Source organism: Salvia hispanica, chromosome 3 (genome assembly GCF_023119035.1).
Source record: "Salvia hispanica cultivar TCC Black 2014 chromosome 3, UniMelb_Shisp_WGS_1.0, whole genome shotgun sequence".
NCBI classification, from domain to species: Eukaryota; Viridiplantae; Streptophyta; class Magnoliopsida; order Lamiales; family Lamiaceae; genus Salvia; species Salvia hispanica.
Genome location: NC_062967.1, coordinates 35,795,275 through 35,808,407, shown reverse-complemented (window position 1 = coordinate 35,808,407; position 13,133 = coordinate 35,795,275). Strand labels below are relative to the sequence as shown.

Here is a 13,133-nt window from a genome sequence, read left to right as displayed (position 1 = left end):
AAAGTTATTCTTGCTCATCACGGGGATTGGAAGGGACAGCTATACCAATCTGGGACGGAGTCACTTATCTTCTGGCCGTTGCTGAAGACATCTTTTGATGAATTCGTGGATCTCGTGCATAGAATTGTCGAGGTTGATCAGACCAGATTCAGTTATGTTCTGACTTGTGTGGTCTCTCATGAGGACTCTCAAGTGAAATGGAGAATCGTATCGACACAAGATTTGCATCGTGCTTCCAAGATGTTCAAAACGCCTAAATTCTTCGTGAGCCTTGATTGGAGTCACCCCACGCCATCCCCTCCTCCTGATGAGGCCAAGTCGAAGGCTTCTCAAGGTGCATTTCGTGATGATCAAATTTCAGCTGTCCACTGTTTTCAAACCGGTGATGGTGAGGATAAAATTATGGTGGCTTATCACGGGGATTGGGTGGGACGGAAATACCAATCCGGGAAGGAGACACTCGTCTTCTGGCCGTTGCTGAAGACATCTTTCGACGAATTCATGGATCTCGTGCATAGAATTGTCGGGTTTGATCAGACCAGCTTCAAGTATGTCCTGCATTGTCTGGTCTCTCATGAGGACTCTCTAGTGAAATGGAGAATGTTATCGATGCAAGATTTGCACCGTGCTGCCAAAGTGTTCAAAACGCCAAAATTCTTCGTGACTAGTGATTGGAGGCTCCCCACGCCATCCCCTCCTTCTAATGAGGTCAAGTCAATGGCTTCCCAAGGTGCATTTGGTGATGACCAAATGGCTGTCAATCAGCCTAACAAAGTGGCAAAGGTTTTTGAAGGTCAAACTGCAGGGAAAAACTTATGTGGCATTGATGAAGGTAATCACGACGAGGAGAGCTCAGATGATGAGGATAAAGTTATTGTTGCTTATAACGGGGAATGGTCGGGATGGAAATACCAATATGGGACGGAGTCACTATTCTTCTTGCCGTCGTTGCTGAAAACATCTTTAGATGAATTCATGGATTTCGTGCATAGAATTGTCGAGGCTGATCAGACCACCTTCAAATATGTTCTGCATTGTCAGGTCTCTCATGAGGACTCTCAAGTGAAATCGAGAATCCTATCGACACAAGATTTGCACCGTGCTGCCAAGATGTTCAAAACGCCTAAATTCTTCGTGACTCTTGATCGGCTCCCTACACCATCCCCTCCTCGTGAGGTCAAGTCGAAGGCTTCTCAAGGTGCATTTGGTGATCGAATTCCACCCGGCCATCGTTTTCCAACTAGTAGCCGTGGACTCAACTATGGGAAAGGTAATCACGATGAGGTGAGCTCAGATGATGATCGAATTCCAACTGGCTATCATCGTGTTCCAGCTAATGGTCATGGACTCAACTATGGGAAACGTAATCACCACAAGGTGAGCTCAGATGATGATCGAATTCCAACTGGCTATCGTGTTCCAGCTAATGGTCATGGACTCAACTATGGGAAAGGTAATCACAATGAGGTGAGCTCAAATAATGAGGTCAGATCGATAGCTTCTCAAGGTGCGTATGGTGATCGAATTCCAACTGGCCATCGTTTTCCAACGAGTGGTTGTGGACTCAACTATGGGAAAGGTAACCACGACGAGGTGAGCTCAGATGATGAGGACTACAAGAATGATAGTAGGGTGGAGGTGGTGCGTAAAACTATATACGATAATTTAGGGTGGGAGGAGGACGAGTTCTTCATCCCGGAGGATGTGCCATGGGGCGGACTCAGGACTCCGGTGGAAGCTATCATTGGTGGTTTAAACGAGCGAGTCCTGAGGAGCAGAAGGATTCCAATGGAACAGACATACGAAGATTGGTGGCCGAGGGTGTTGTCTCGCCTGCTCGGGTGTGGGGTTGCACCGGCTGGTGAGACGGTTGCGGAGGTGGATGATGAGACAGTTGTGGAGGTGGTTGATAGTTGGTCTTCATGTCTAAATAAGTCTAGCGTTTAGTGCTGCACAAATATGTGATGTTGGATTTCCTCCTATTTTGAGTAAGCATTTTTGTACTAGTGTTTGGGGAGGGAAAATATTTTCTAGTGTTTCTTGTCACTTTTGAAATAGTGATTTTTTGGGGGTTCATTTCTACTCAATTCTCCTCTCAAAATTATTTAATGAAAAGACTCAAAGAAAAGCCCTAACTCCTAAGTGCGGATCACGTGGTAAAAAATGATAAATTAGTATATTAAGAAAAATATATTGTGGGTTAATGTTTATAGTGGTGGATTAAGAACATAATTGTAGGATGAGAATCTTATGATTAAAAATTAAATGTAGTATTCCAATTGTAGATGGTAGAGAAGAACTAACTTTTCCTTGCAATTATAAATTGGGCGTCTATGATATATTAGAATTTAATTAATAAATTTTATTTTATAATCCTTTTGTTTCATAAATATATAAAATTTTTAAAGGATACGAGTTTAACTGCAAAATTAATAAAAGCAAGAGAGAAATAGAACTGAACTAATTTAGGAAGATAGATCAAAATAGTAAAAGTGGACTAATTTTTTTAGGACGATGGTAGTATATAGGGCTTGTTTGGTAGACTATACATGTCATGACTAGATAGAATAATAATGATCATGATATATATCATTGTTCATGCGTGTTGAAATTTAAGCTATCTTTAATTTATATTTGGTGCAAACATAAAATAAAATGTTAAATTTTGTGTGATTAAATTAGTCTCATTAATATATATGCACAAATTGAAAGTGAGAAAAATAAAGGACAATTTAGTAAATTTATTCATGTATCTTGGTTTAATTTTCAAAGTTGTTAGTATAATCTATCATACTTATGTCTAGTTGGATCTATTTTATTCAGAAAGTTAAACAATTTCTAAAATCAGTCTCATTTGACAAAGAGGCATTTACTCTCAGGCGGTTTTAGATAATCGTCTTAATATCCTCGAAATTGAAGCTTGCAATAAAAAAATAGTTCTTGGACAGCTTATCACTATATCCCACTCCACTCACAACTCTTCCATGAAATCGCTATACCATCGCAACATAATCTAGTAATAACTGCACTCCACCTGTTCGATAAAAAACCCAAGAGAATCCCTAAAACTGTTACAGCGATGCAGCGATTGTTCTTGAACTCTGTTTCCTCTCTGAAGCATTACTCTTCATCAGCATCAAACGTGCTTAAACCCGGTGACATTTTGAAGCAATCCAGAATATTTTCCATAGCCGAAGTCGAGGATTACTCGAAGCTAACACACGATCATAATCCACTCCACTTTGATTTGGAATGCGCCACGAAAGCCGGATACAAAGACACTCCTATCCCGGGATTGCTCGTTGCTTCCCTGTTTCCGAGGATCATCGCTTCCCATTTCGTAAGCGTTTCTTCTTCTTCAATTGCACATTTTGTTTTAGAATTGATTCCAAGTATATGTGATTGATGATCATTGCATCCTTGCTTAGCCAGGGGCGATTTACGTGAAGCAAACGCTGGAGTTTAGGGCGCCGGTTTTCGTAGGAGATGATGTTGTTGGTGAAGTGCAGGCAAACAGCATTAGACAGCTCAAAGATAAGTTCATGTAAGAAATTGACAAACTTGCCTTTGCTTCCTGTCATGTGAAGTTGTTTCTTTGTTGAATGGTGCGTTGTTTCTTTGGCCGATAGGGTGAAATTTGCGACTACTTGCCGGAGAGATGGTGGCGAGGTCGTGATTGGTGGTGAGGCTACGGCAATTCTACCCTCGCTGGCAGTGAATGGAGTCGGCCAGGGGTGACCGGAGACTGCGTTTCGACCTGCTTTTTCTTGATTGTTATGAGTTTGCTTTTGCTTGTGTTGTTTGATTTTATTTTCCATCCATTGATTTTGAAGGGATATTTGATTGTGTTGTTACTATGCATTTTTGTCTTTCTATTTAGACTATCAAGTTCCTTTCTGAGTCAAAAAATGAAGTTCGAAAAAACTAGAAAATGTTGAAAGTTTACGTATCTAAAGGCAATTAACTCAATCAATTATTAATAGGTTTTCCGGTGAACTTTAAAGTTGGCGAAGAAACCCATAAACTTGGCGACAGTAGCCAATTTCCCACAAAATTGATTTTCCCCGAGTTAGATCTGATGTGGCACATCATGAAATGACGTCGCTTAGAGTACCTCTAAGTGACGTTGTTAGGTGAAACAGTCAGCTAAATCCATGTATACATTTCGATGTGCCACATTAGATCTAATTCGAGGGAAATTATTTTATGAGAAATTGTCTACTATCCCAAATTTCATAGATTTTTTTGTCAACTTTGAAGTTAATAGGAAACACCCAAAAGTGACATAGTTGATGATATTACACATTAGTATTAATTAACATCCCTGTTTTAACATAATACACCACCTTTTCGATTAATCCTATGATTCCCACCAACCTAATTTAACTCTAATTAAAAACTAGTATATATTAACACAAACACCATTTCTAGACAAAGCTGTGGATAGTAACTACCCCTATTTTTACCAAAACAAAACAAAAATCTCAGGCAAAACTGATGAAAACCAAACAAGAAATATCATTTTTCAATTCCATATAAAACATTTCCAAAAAAATCGGATTGCACAATGCCTAATGTAGCTTGTATATAAAATCCCAAGATTCTACAATCTTGATAACATTTTAATCCAAAATCTAGGGAGGATGAAAGACGCCGTCGACCGACGTCCAGACACAATGTTCGACATTGTGAAGGCCGTGAACTTCGCCGGGGGGCTCGAGTTTTCCAACCTCACATACACTGTGATCAAGAAGGTGAAAAATTCCAATGGAAATTGGATGAAGCAAGAAGTTGACTTGCTGCATAATATAACTGGCTATGCAGCAAAAGGCTGCATCACCGCAGTCATGGGCCCGAGCGGAGCTGGAAAGTCGACATTTTTGGACGGTCTGGCCGGCCGGATCGCGGCCGGGAGCCTCATGGGACGCGTGTCACTAGACGGTGCCGATGTTAACCCGAACCTGATCAAGAGGATTTCAGCATACATAATGCAGGATGATAGGCTGTTTCCTATGCTCACTGTTTACGAGACACTGATGTTCGCTGCTGATTTCAGGCTCGGATCGATGTCCGCGGCCGACAAAAGGCTGTGCGTTGAGCAGCTGATCGAGAAGCTCGGTTTATCGGTATGTCACGTGAAGATCCAAATTCTTGAAATCACATAGTTTAGAGACTAACTATTGAGTTCTTGTGTTAAGTAAGCAGTCGTCGAGGAATACTTACATAGGCGACGAAGGGAGGAGGGGCGTCTCGGGTGGGGAGCGCCGGAGGGTGACGATCGGAGTGGACATCATCCACAGACCTTCTCTCTTGTTCTTGGACGAGCCCACTTCGGGTTTGGACTCCACCAGTGCTCACAGTGTGATGGAGAAGGTTCACGACATAGCGCGATCCGGGAGCACTGTGGTGCTCACAATCCACCAGCCCTCGTCTCGGATACAGCTGCTGCTGGAGCACGTCATCATCCTGGCTCGAGGGCAGCTCGTGTACCAGGGTGCTCCTAAGGGCATCGTTGCCCACCTAGGCCGGATCGGGCGCAAGGTCTCCAAGGGCGAGAACCCCATGGAGTATTTCATCGATGTGGTGCAAGAGTATGATAGGTCGGATATAGGTGTCGAGGTGTTGGCTGAATTCGCACTCACCGGAGTTAGGCCGCCGCAGCTGGTGGCCTATGAAGAGATGCCGGCTTCAACGGAACTCCCGGGCAGCCACAAGACGGCAGCAGACGGGTCTCAAGCTTTAGAAAAAAGGTAAAGCTATAATCTTGAATGTCGCATAAAAATAGGTTATTTTTACCATTTTGGATGGTCCCTTAAAATTAAACTAGTTCAAAAACTACATTTTCCCATTCTCTTTGTTACTTTATGAATGGTACATTAAAACACGTGTTTATATACATACCTCTCATTCTATACCTGCAGCCCGACTCAGGGATACTGCGCCTACTCGAGCGAGATGCTACAAGGGACGCCGACTCCTCACAGCAGCGACCACACTCTCAACAAAGACGACTACATGACCCACAGTACCATCACCATGGAATCATACCGGAAACATAACTCAAAGTTCGCCAATTCCTTCCTCCCCGAGACATGGATACTGATGCGCCGCAACTTCCTCACCATCATAAGAACGCCCGAGCTCTTCGTGTCCCGCCTTTTCGTCCTCACCATTATGGGATTCATGATGGCAACCATGTTCTGGCACCCCAAAGACAACCCTCAGGGCATCACCGACCGCGTCAGCTTCTTCATCTTCACCGTCTGCCTCTTCTTCTTCTCCTCCAACGACGCTGTCCCAGCATTCATCCAGGAGCGCTTCGTCTTCATCCGCGAGACATCCCACAACGCCTATCGCGCGTCTTCCTACACTGTCGCTGGCCTCATCACGTACCTCCCTTTCCTTGCCCTGCAGGCGGCCCTGTATGCATCGATCGTGTGGCTCCCGTTAAAACTCGATGGAGCGTTCGGCTACTTCCTCCTTGTACTCTACGTATCGCTAATCTCCACCAACTCCTTCGTGTTCTTCGTCAGCTCAGTAGTGCCAAACTACATCCTCGGCTACGCAGCTGTGATTGCATTCACCGCGCTCTTCTTCCTCTTCTGTGGCTACTTCCTCAGCAGCAACGCAATGCCGCGTTACTGGAGGTGGATGTACTACGTCTCTACAATGACTTATCCATACGAAGGGCTGCTAATGAATGAGTATCAGAAAGACAAAACCTTCGGAAACGTACCTGGGAACAGCATCCTTGAATCACTCGGCATAGGAATCGAACACAATCTCAAGTGGCATAAGGTTTATGCTATTCTCGGATGGGCTGTTCTTTACAGAGTCCTCTTCTACATCGTTCTTCGTTTCTTCTCCAAGAATCAAAGAAAATAGGATGCGTTTACAAGAAAACATTCGAAAAAAATTAGAACGTGACGAATAAGAGAGTGCTTTCAGAGGCATCATTGACAAAGATATAATTCGATTCATCATATCAATCTCGAAACAGAATGAGAGAATGGAGAAACATATACGACTTTCTAATCCCCTGTTCTACGTGCCATGGTTGCATCGGGATAGTCTAAAATTTGCGAAGACAGCTTACTAATCAGAAACCGAAATATACATAAAGTAAGTACTAACTCCTCATTATCATTTGGTGTTTCTATAACTTCGAGGAACTGCTCTTCCTAACTCGGGCTGCTTTTCTAGATCTTGAGACGGCCATCTGTCGGCTGGAGTGAGATATCTGGCATGTGGTTTGCTCACTAGAGAACTATGCTTGGCTGCAAGATGTTCAATTAATACCGAGCTCTGGAGGATTCGAGCAGAATGTGGCAAGATGTGAAGGAGTTACGATTTGCCCTCGTGGTCCATGATGCACGACAGGAAAGACAAAAGGACTATCACGATTGTGGGATGCACGATCTTCGTTTTGACATTCAGGAGGGGCCATGTTTAGATCGAGCTGCAACTTGGTCTTTGATTCGATATCTGTCCGAAGTTTACCAATCTCACCCATCAAAGCAGTGTTTTCATCCTTTAGCTCGGTCGTCTCAACATTAACCTTCAATATATGCGATATACAATTAGGCCAAAAGCAAGTCGTTAGAAAACGAGAAAAAAAATGAGTTAAGATGAATTACATATTTGGATTCGGACAATAAGGTGGCGTTGTCTTTACGGAGACGTTCAATCTGATCGAGCATGTCTTTCACTGTTCGCGTGGCTGCAACCAACATGGAAGTCTTGCCGTTGTTCTGATCAGATAGTTCTGAGAGAATACGTTCGCCCAAAAAATCATCAGTCGTTACTCATTGAGGAATCTGCTTTTGAAGTTAGAGGTAGAAAACTTCAAACCTTACAAATTCTCGCGTTTCCTCTTCTCCCTCTCAGATTTGTGAATTCTTTTAGGAATCTTTCCATTGTTCTTGCTAGAAATGTCACTGGAGAAGTGAGCTTTAATGATCAGATGAAACGAAGAACGAGAAACGCTCTTTTTGCTAATCAAATGCATTTTACAAATTCATCTCTCTCCATTTCTCATGACTTTCACCCTGTGAGTTTCATCGTGTGAATAAAACAGATGGACTCTGTTTCTCAGCTCCATCCAACTGCAACCCCCACTCTTCTTGATCCCTTTCCGGCTCATCATGTCTCTCGTCTTCATTGCATTGACCCATTGCCCTCCCGATTCGACAGCAGAACATACTCCCCTGGCTTCTCACACGCCCTCGAGCCCAACTCCTCGTCCCCAAGGTTCTGCAGCCACTGAGCAAAGCAGACCAAGCGTTTGCCTCGGGTTCACACTGCATACTCGCTAAGAACTCCTCCGCCCCACGGAGACGCCCTGCTCGAGAGAGCATGCTCACCACGCACGTGTAGTGCCTCTGATTCGGCCTGATGTTGTGTATTTTCTCCATCGAGTCGAAGTAAGCAAGCCCTTTTTCGAGCAAGCAACAACACTGACAGAAATAAGAGCTCATATGCAAATCCAATATTTATAAAATGAAAAAAGATTGAAAACAAATTACATGGAATCACAATGCATGCTCTTACAGTAGAGCATAAGTAAGAAACCCAATGCTTGCTCTTAAAAATTACAACTCTAATACACGGTCTTGACGGTTTTCGGCATCTTCTAACCTTAAAAACGAAGGTCTAATTGCTCTCCATATAGATCCTCACGTTCTTCTACAATCTTTTTCGCTGATGCCACAGCTGCTTCACTGCAACCATACAATGAAGTCGATTTCAGCGTTGCTATTTCTCCAACTTCAGATGGGATTTCCTCGAGTTCAGATAAACAATCGAGACTAAGCTTCTCGAGAAGTGGAAAGTGGGAGCTGTCTGACACAATCCAATTTACTAGACCTTCACAATTCCTCAACTTTAGAAACTTGAGGTTCTGGAACTGGCCTTCAATTGTTTCCCACTTGCCTGTTGCGAAGACACCATTTCTTAATACGAGCTTCACAAGAAGAGGTAACGAACCGATTTTAGGCAATATTTCTTCCAACTTTGTGCTAAACCCACTGCCATAATTGCCAACAACATCCAACTTCTTGATAGAGTTAGGGAAATTAATCCTCAGCAAAAAGTCACCACAGCGATCAAAGGTGCGGCAGCATAAGCTTTCCAATTTACTGAAGCATTGAAGATAGCTTAGACAGTTTTCTCCCTCCATTTGATCCGAAGTGTATGTTAAATACAATTTCTTCACATTGGGAATTCTTTTAACCACCTCCTCATTCAATAACAAATCCTTAACACCTCTTAGTGTTTGTAGATTCTCCATAATGACAATGTCACTATCGTCACTAGGAGGATTTGGGAGAATCAATTCGTTCCCCGGAAATTCAAGATGCCGAAGTTGATGCAATTTCCATATTTCATTTGGTACATGAAGAGAGTCCACAAAATATGAATAAATAATCAATGTCTGTAGATTCCAAAGTAGATCAATTGAACTAGAGAATTTGGAATCAGCATAAACATTGATAGCAAGGTACCATGAGTTCACCAATTCCAACACATTTTCTAGGAAATAACTATCAGAATCACATGCTTTGAATGTCCTCAACAATCGAAGATCCTGAGACGGTAGAACCTTGCCATCCTCATGTGTTGCTTTGTCGTAATCACATATTATGGAACGAGCATGTGACCAAGATCCTAACAACCCTCCCGTTTTAAGAACGGCTCGACGTTCGCTAATACTGGCCGGAGGACCATCTCTTATGAATTGGTAAAATCTTTCCCTTTCAACTTCTTTTAAACACAAATCTCTCAACAAATCATGAATTTTACAAAACTTAACGTTTCCAGTAGATCCCAATTCATCAACTAAAACGAGATTTCGATCAACCAATTCCTTAAAATACTCTCGTGCAAGTGTTTCCAAACATTTTCCACTCCTTGGTTTTAAAAATCCTTCAGAAACCCATAACTTCTCAAGCATTGACACACAGATACGGTCATCTTCGTCAAAAATACCCATATACAAAAAGCATGGCTTTAAATAGTTCGGCAGTAAGATATAACTCATCCTCAATATTTTCAAGCAAAATCCGTCGTTACTGTTAATAACAATTGAATTTATATTTTGCTCTATACGCTCCCAACATTCTTTTGTACGCTCAGATTTTGCCAAAAGACCTCCTATCGTAGCAATTGATAAAGGAAGTCATTTACAATTTCCTACAACATTCTTTCCAATCTTCTCCAACTCAATTGGACAACTTTCTTTCCCGAACACGGTCTTACAAAATAAATCCCAACTACTAGCCTTGTCTAGAAATTTCATGCCAATTATACATGATTCGTTCAATTGAGAACTCAAGTCAGACAGCCTAGTTGTTACGATTATTCGACTCCTATTTTGGTTATCAGGAAAGAAATTTTTCATCTTCTCCCATGCCTCTATGCTCCACATATCATCCATTATTACGAGATATCTCCTACCAAACAGAAACTTGTGTAATTTTTCTCCCAACTTATTCTCACTCAGATCACTACTTGAATCTCCTCCACTTGCTCGAAAAAGAACTTCTCTAAGTGTTTCTCTAACATTATAAGTTTGAGAAATTGTAGTCCAAGCACGAATATCAAAACGCTCCTTAACAAGTGCGTTCTCAAATAGATTCATTGCAAGAGTGGTCTTACCAATGCCACCCATCCCGGTGATGGGGATGATTTGGCGTTTGGGTTGATCTCCGGTGAGCTTATCCAAAACTTCAAGAAACACTTCGTCAGAGCCTACGATCACTCTTTTTTTCACAGTGGGAGAAGGCGTCGACAAGGCAGCAACGGGCTTCTGCTTGGTCTGAGCTTCAACTGCAATGCTCTTCACCACTTTGTTGATCAGATCCATTTCTTCAATCACTTTCTGTAGATTGTGATAGAAGTCATGATCTGCAACGATTGTGGATCCACTGTGAATTTGATCCACAATATGGGATTCGATAACATCCTCAGCCGCGTAAACTGCATCAGCAATGCGACGCTCCAATGGATCAGCTTCGTGGCTATCAGCAAAAGGGGAAATATAGCCATCAAGAAACTCCTGCAAGAAGGTAATGTTTTGAGTGAGGGATTGAACTTGTTTTTCGTCGATAGAAATGGGAGGAGAAGGATGTTTCTTGAGGGTATCTATGATATGCATAAGAGAAACCAGAGCTCCATAAGCAGCCATGATTAACAACTCTCTCTACGAATGCACACACAGAATGAAAATGATAATGCCAGAAAATGGGTCTGAGAAAACTAAGTTAAAGAGTTTATACAGGGAACTTCAAAGTCAATGATGGCTATTGCGATATACCTAACTGTGGAGCCCTAAATGAGTCTTATTCACCTAACATTTATAAATATCAATATATTCATCTGTCATACTCCCTCCATCCCACACCCACAAGTGATTTATTTACTTTTTTCGCAAAAAACAACATATTTTCTCTCTTACTCTATTCTATCTTTATTACTTATTTTCTCTTTAACTTTCCTACTTTTTCATCTCTCACTTTATAATCCTCACTTAACTAAATAGTATCATTTTTCTTAAATTCTGTCTCCGACGGAAATCAATTACTTATGGCGGGACGGATGAAATATCAGTTTTTCAAATTAGACCTCAAATATCCACATTAGTCGAGTCACAAATTACCGGATTGGGCTTCGTCGTGTGGCTTGGACTGGCAGTCCACGCAGGCGGCCCATCCACAGCCATTCCCTCGGCCATGCCTCGGGTCTGGCCATATAAAGTGCACCGTTTTGCTTACCCTAAAAATGACATTTCAAAACAAATTGGTATGCCTTATCCAAGAATAACAACTCTTAATAATGTACTAGAATATATAGCTCTCAACTCCAAAATTCCATTTTCTTTACTACAAAAGGATGTTCAAATTCACAATTTTCACTCAAAACTCTGCAATTTCTTGATTTACAAACAATACTAGCTTAATTCACCTCAAGATATATGTATATCACAAAAAGGGATATTCAAAAATATGATTCTCTTTCAGTATTCAACAGCTGCAAAATCAATTCCATTTCTCTCCATTGATCATGAGTTTCATCTTGTGACTAAAACAGATGCACTCTGTTTCTCAGCTCCATCCAACTGCAGCCCCCACTCTTCTTGATCCCCTTCCGGCTCATCACGTCTCTCGTCTTCATCGCATCGACCCATCGCCCTCCCGAGGCATAGGACATACGCCCCAGGCTTCGCCTCCGCATGTTCTGCGAGCTTCACAGACGCCCTTGACCCCAACTCCTCATCCCCGTAGGTTCTGCAGCCGCTGAGCAGAGCAGACCGCGCGTTCGCCTCAGGTTCACATGGCATGTCCACCACGCATGTGTAGTGCCTCTGATTCAGCCTGATGACGTAAATCCTCGCCATCGAGTCGAAGTAAGCAAGCCCTTTTTCGACAAGAGCACAATGAGAGCAAGCAAACAACACTGACAAAAATATGAGCTCATTTGGTGCAATAGATGAGGTGTTTCCCATTTCATCGAAGCGTTGAAGTGACTCCTCAGAAAATCCATTCTCAGCAAGCCCTTGGATCATAGCTGTCAAGACGACATCGTTCTTGTTCTGCATCCAATTAAAGATCTTCACAGAGCTCTTGATTTCTCCAGATTTCGCATACATGTCTAGGAGCGCGGTGTCAATAAAAATATCACACTGAAAGCCAAGCTTAAGAGCTTTCGCATGTGCATACTTGCCTCTCTCCAACGAGGCTAAGCTCGCTCAAGCTCTCAATAGACCGTTGTCTCCCGATTTTCCGGCATCTACGAAAACAACACCCGCATGATAACCAGCGGCCAGACCATGGAGGATGTGAAGACGATTACATGACCGACAGTAACATCACCATGGAATCATACCGGAAACTTAACCCAAAGTTCGCCAATTCATTCCTCCCCGAGACATGGATACTGATGCGCCGCAACTTCATAACCATCATGAGGACGCCGAGCTCTTCGTGTCCCGCCTTTTCGTCCTAACAACGCTCAGGGCATCACCGACTGCGTCAGCTTCTTCATCTTCATCGTCTGCCTCTTCTTCTTATCCTCCAACGACGCTGTCCCAGCCTTCATCCAGGAGCACTTTGTCTTCATCCGTGAGACATCCCACA

The 13,133-nt window shown here is 42.5% G+C and overlaps 2 protein-coding genes and 2 pseudogenes across 2 annotated transcripts; 2 read left to right on the top strand and 2 right to left on the bottom strand.

Moving 5' to 3' along the window:
- Nucleotides 1–2,838: 2,838 nt before the first annotated feature.
- LOC125216401 ((R)-specific enoyl-CoA hydratase) lies at nt 2,839–3,879 on the top strand. The gene is made up of 3 exons (XM_048118102.1): nt 2,839–3,340; nt 3,429–3,544; nt 3,630–3,879. The coding sequence occupies exons 1-3, from the start codon at nt 3,080–3,082 to the stop codon at nt 3,736–3,738; spliced, it is 486 nt and encodes a 161-aa protein (XP_047974059.1). The 5' UTR covers nt 2,839–3,079; the 3' UTR covers nt 3,739–3,879.
- A 764-nt stretch (nt 3,880–4,643) lies between these two features.
- Nucleotides 4,644–6,891, top strand: LOC125210928 (annotated as a pseudogene).
- A 65-nt stretch (nt 6,892–6,956) lies between these two features.
- On the bottom strand, nt 6,957–11,246 carry LOC125210926 (annotated as a pseudogene).
- An 821-nt stretch (nt 11,247–12,067) lies between these two features.
- LOC125209982 (pentatricopeptide repeat-containing protein At1g28690, mitochondrial-like) lies at nt 12,068–12,646 on the bottom strand. Its single transcript, XM_048109559.1, has one exon. It carries the CDS (start codon nt 12,644–12,646, stop codon nt 12,068–12,070), a length of 579 nt encoding a protein of 192 aa, XP_047965516.1.
- Between the last annotated feature and the right edge of the window lie 487 nt (nt 12,647–13,133).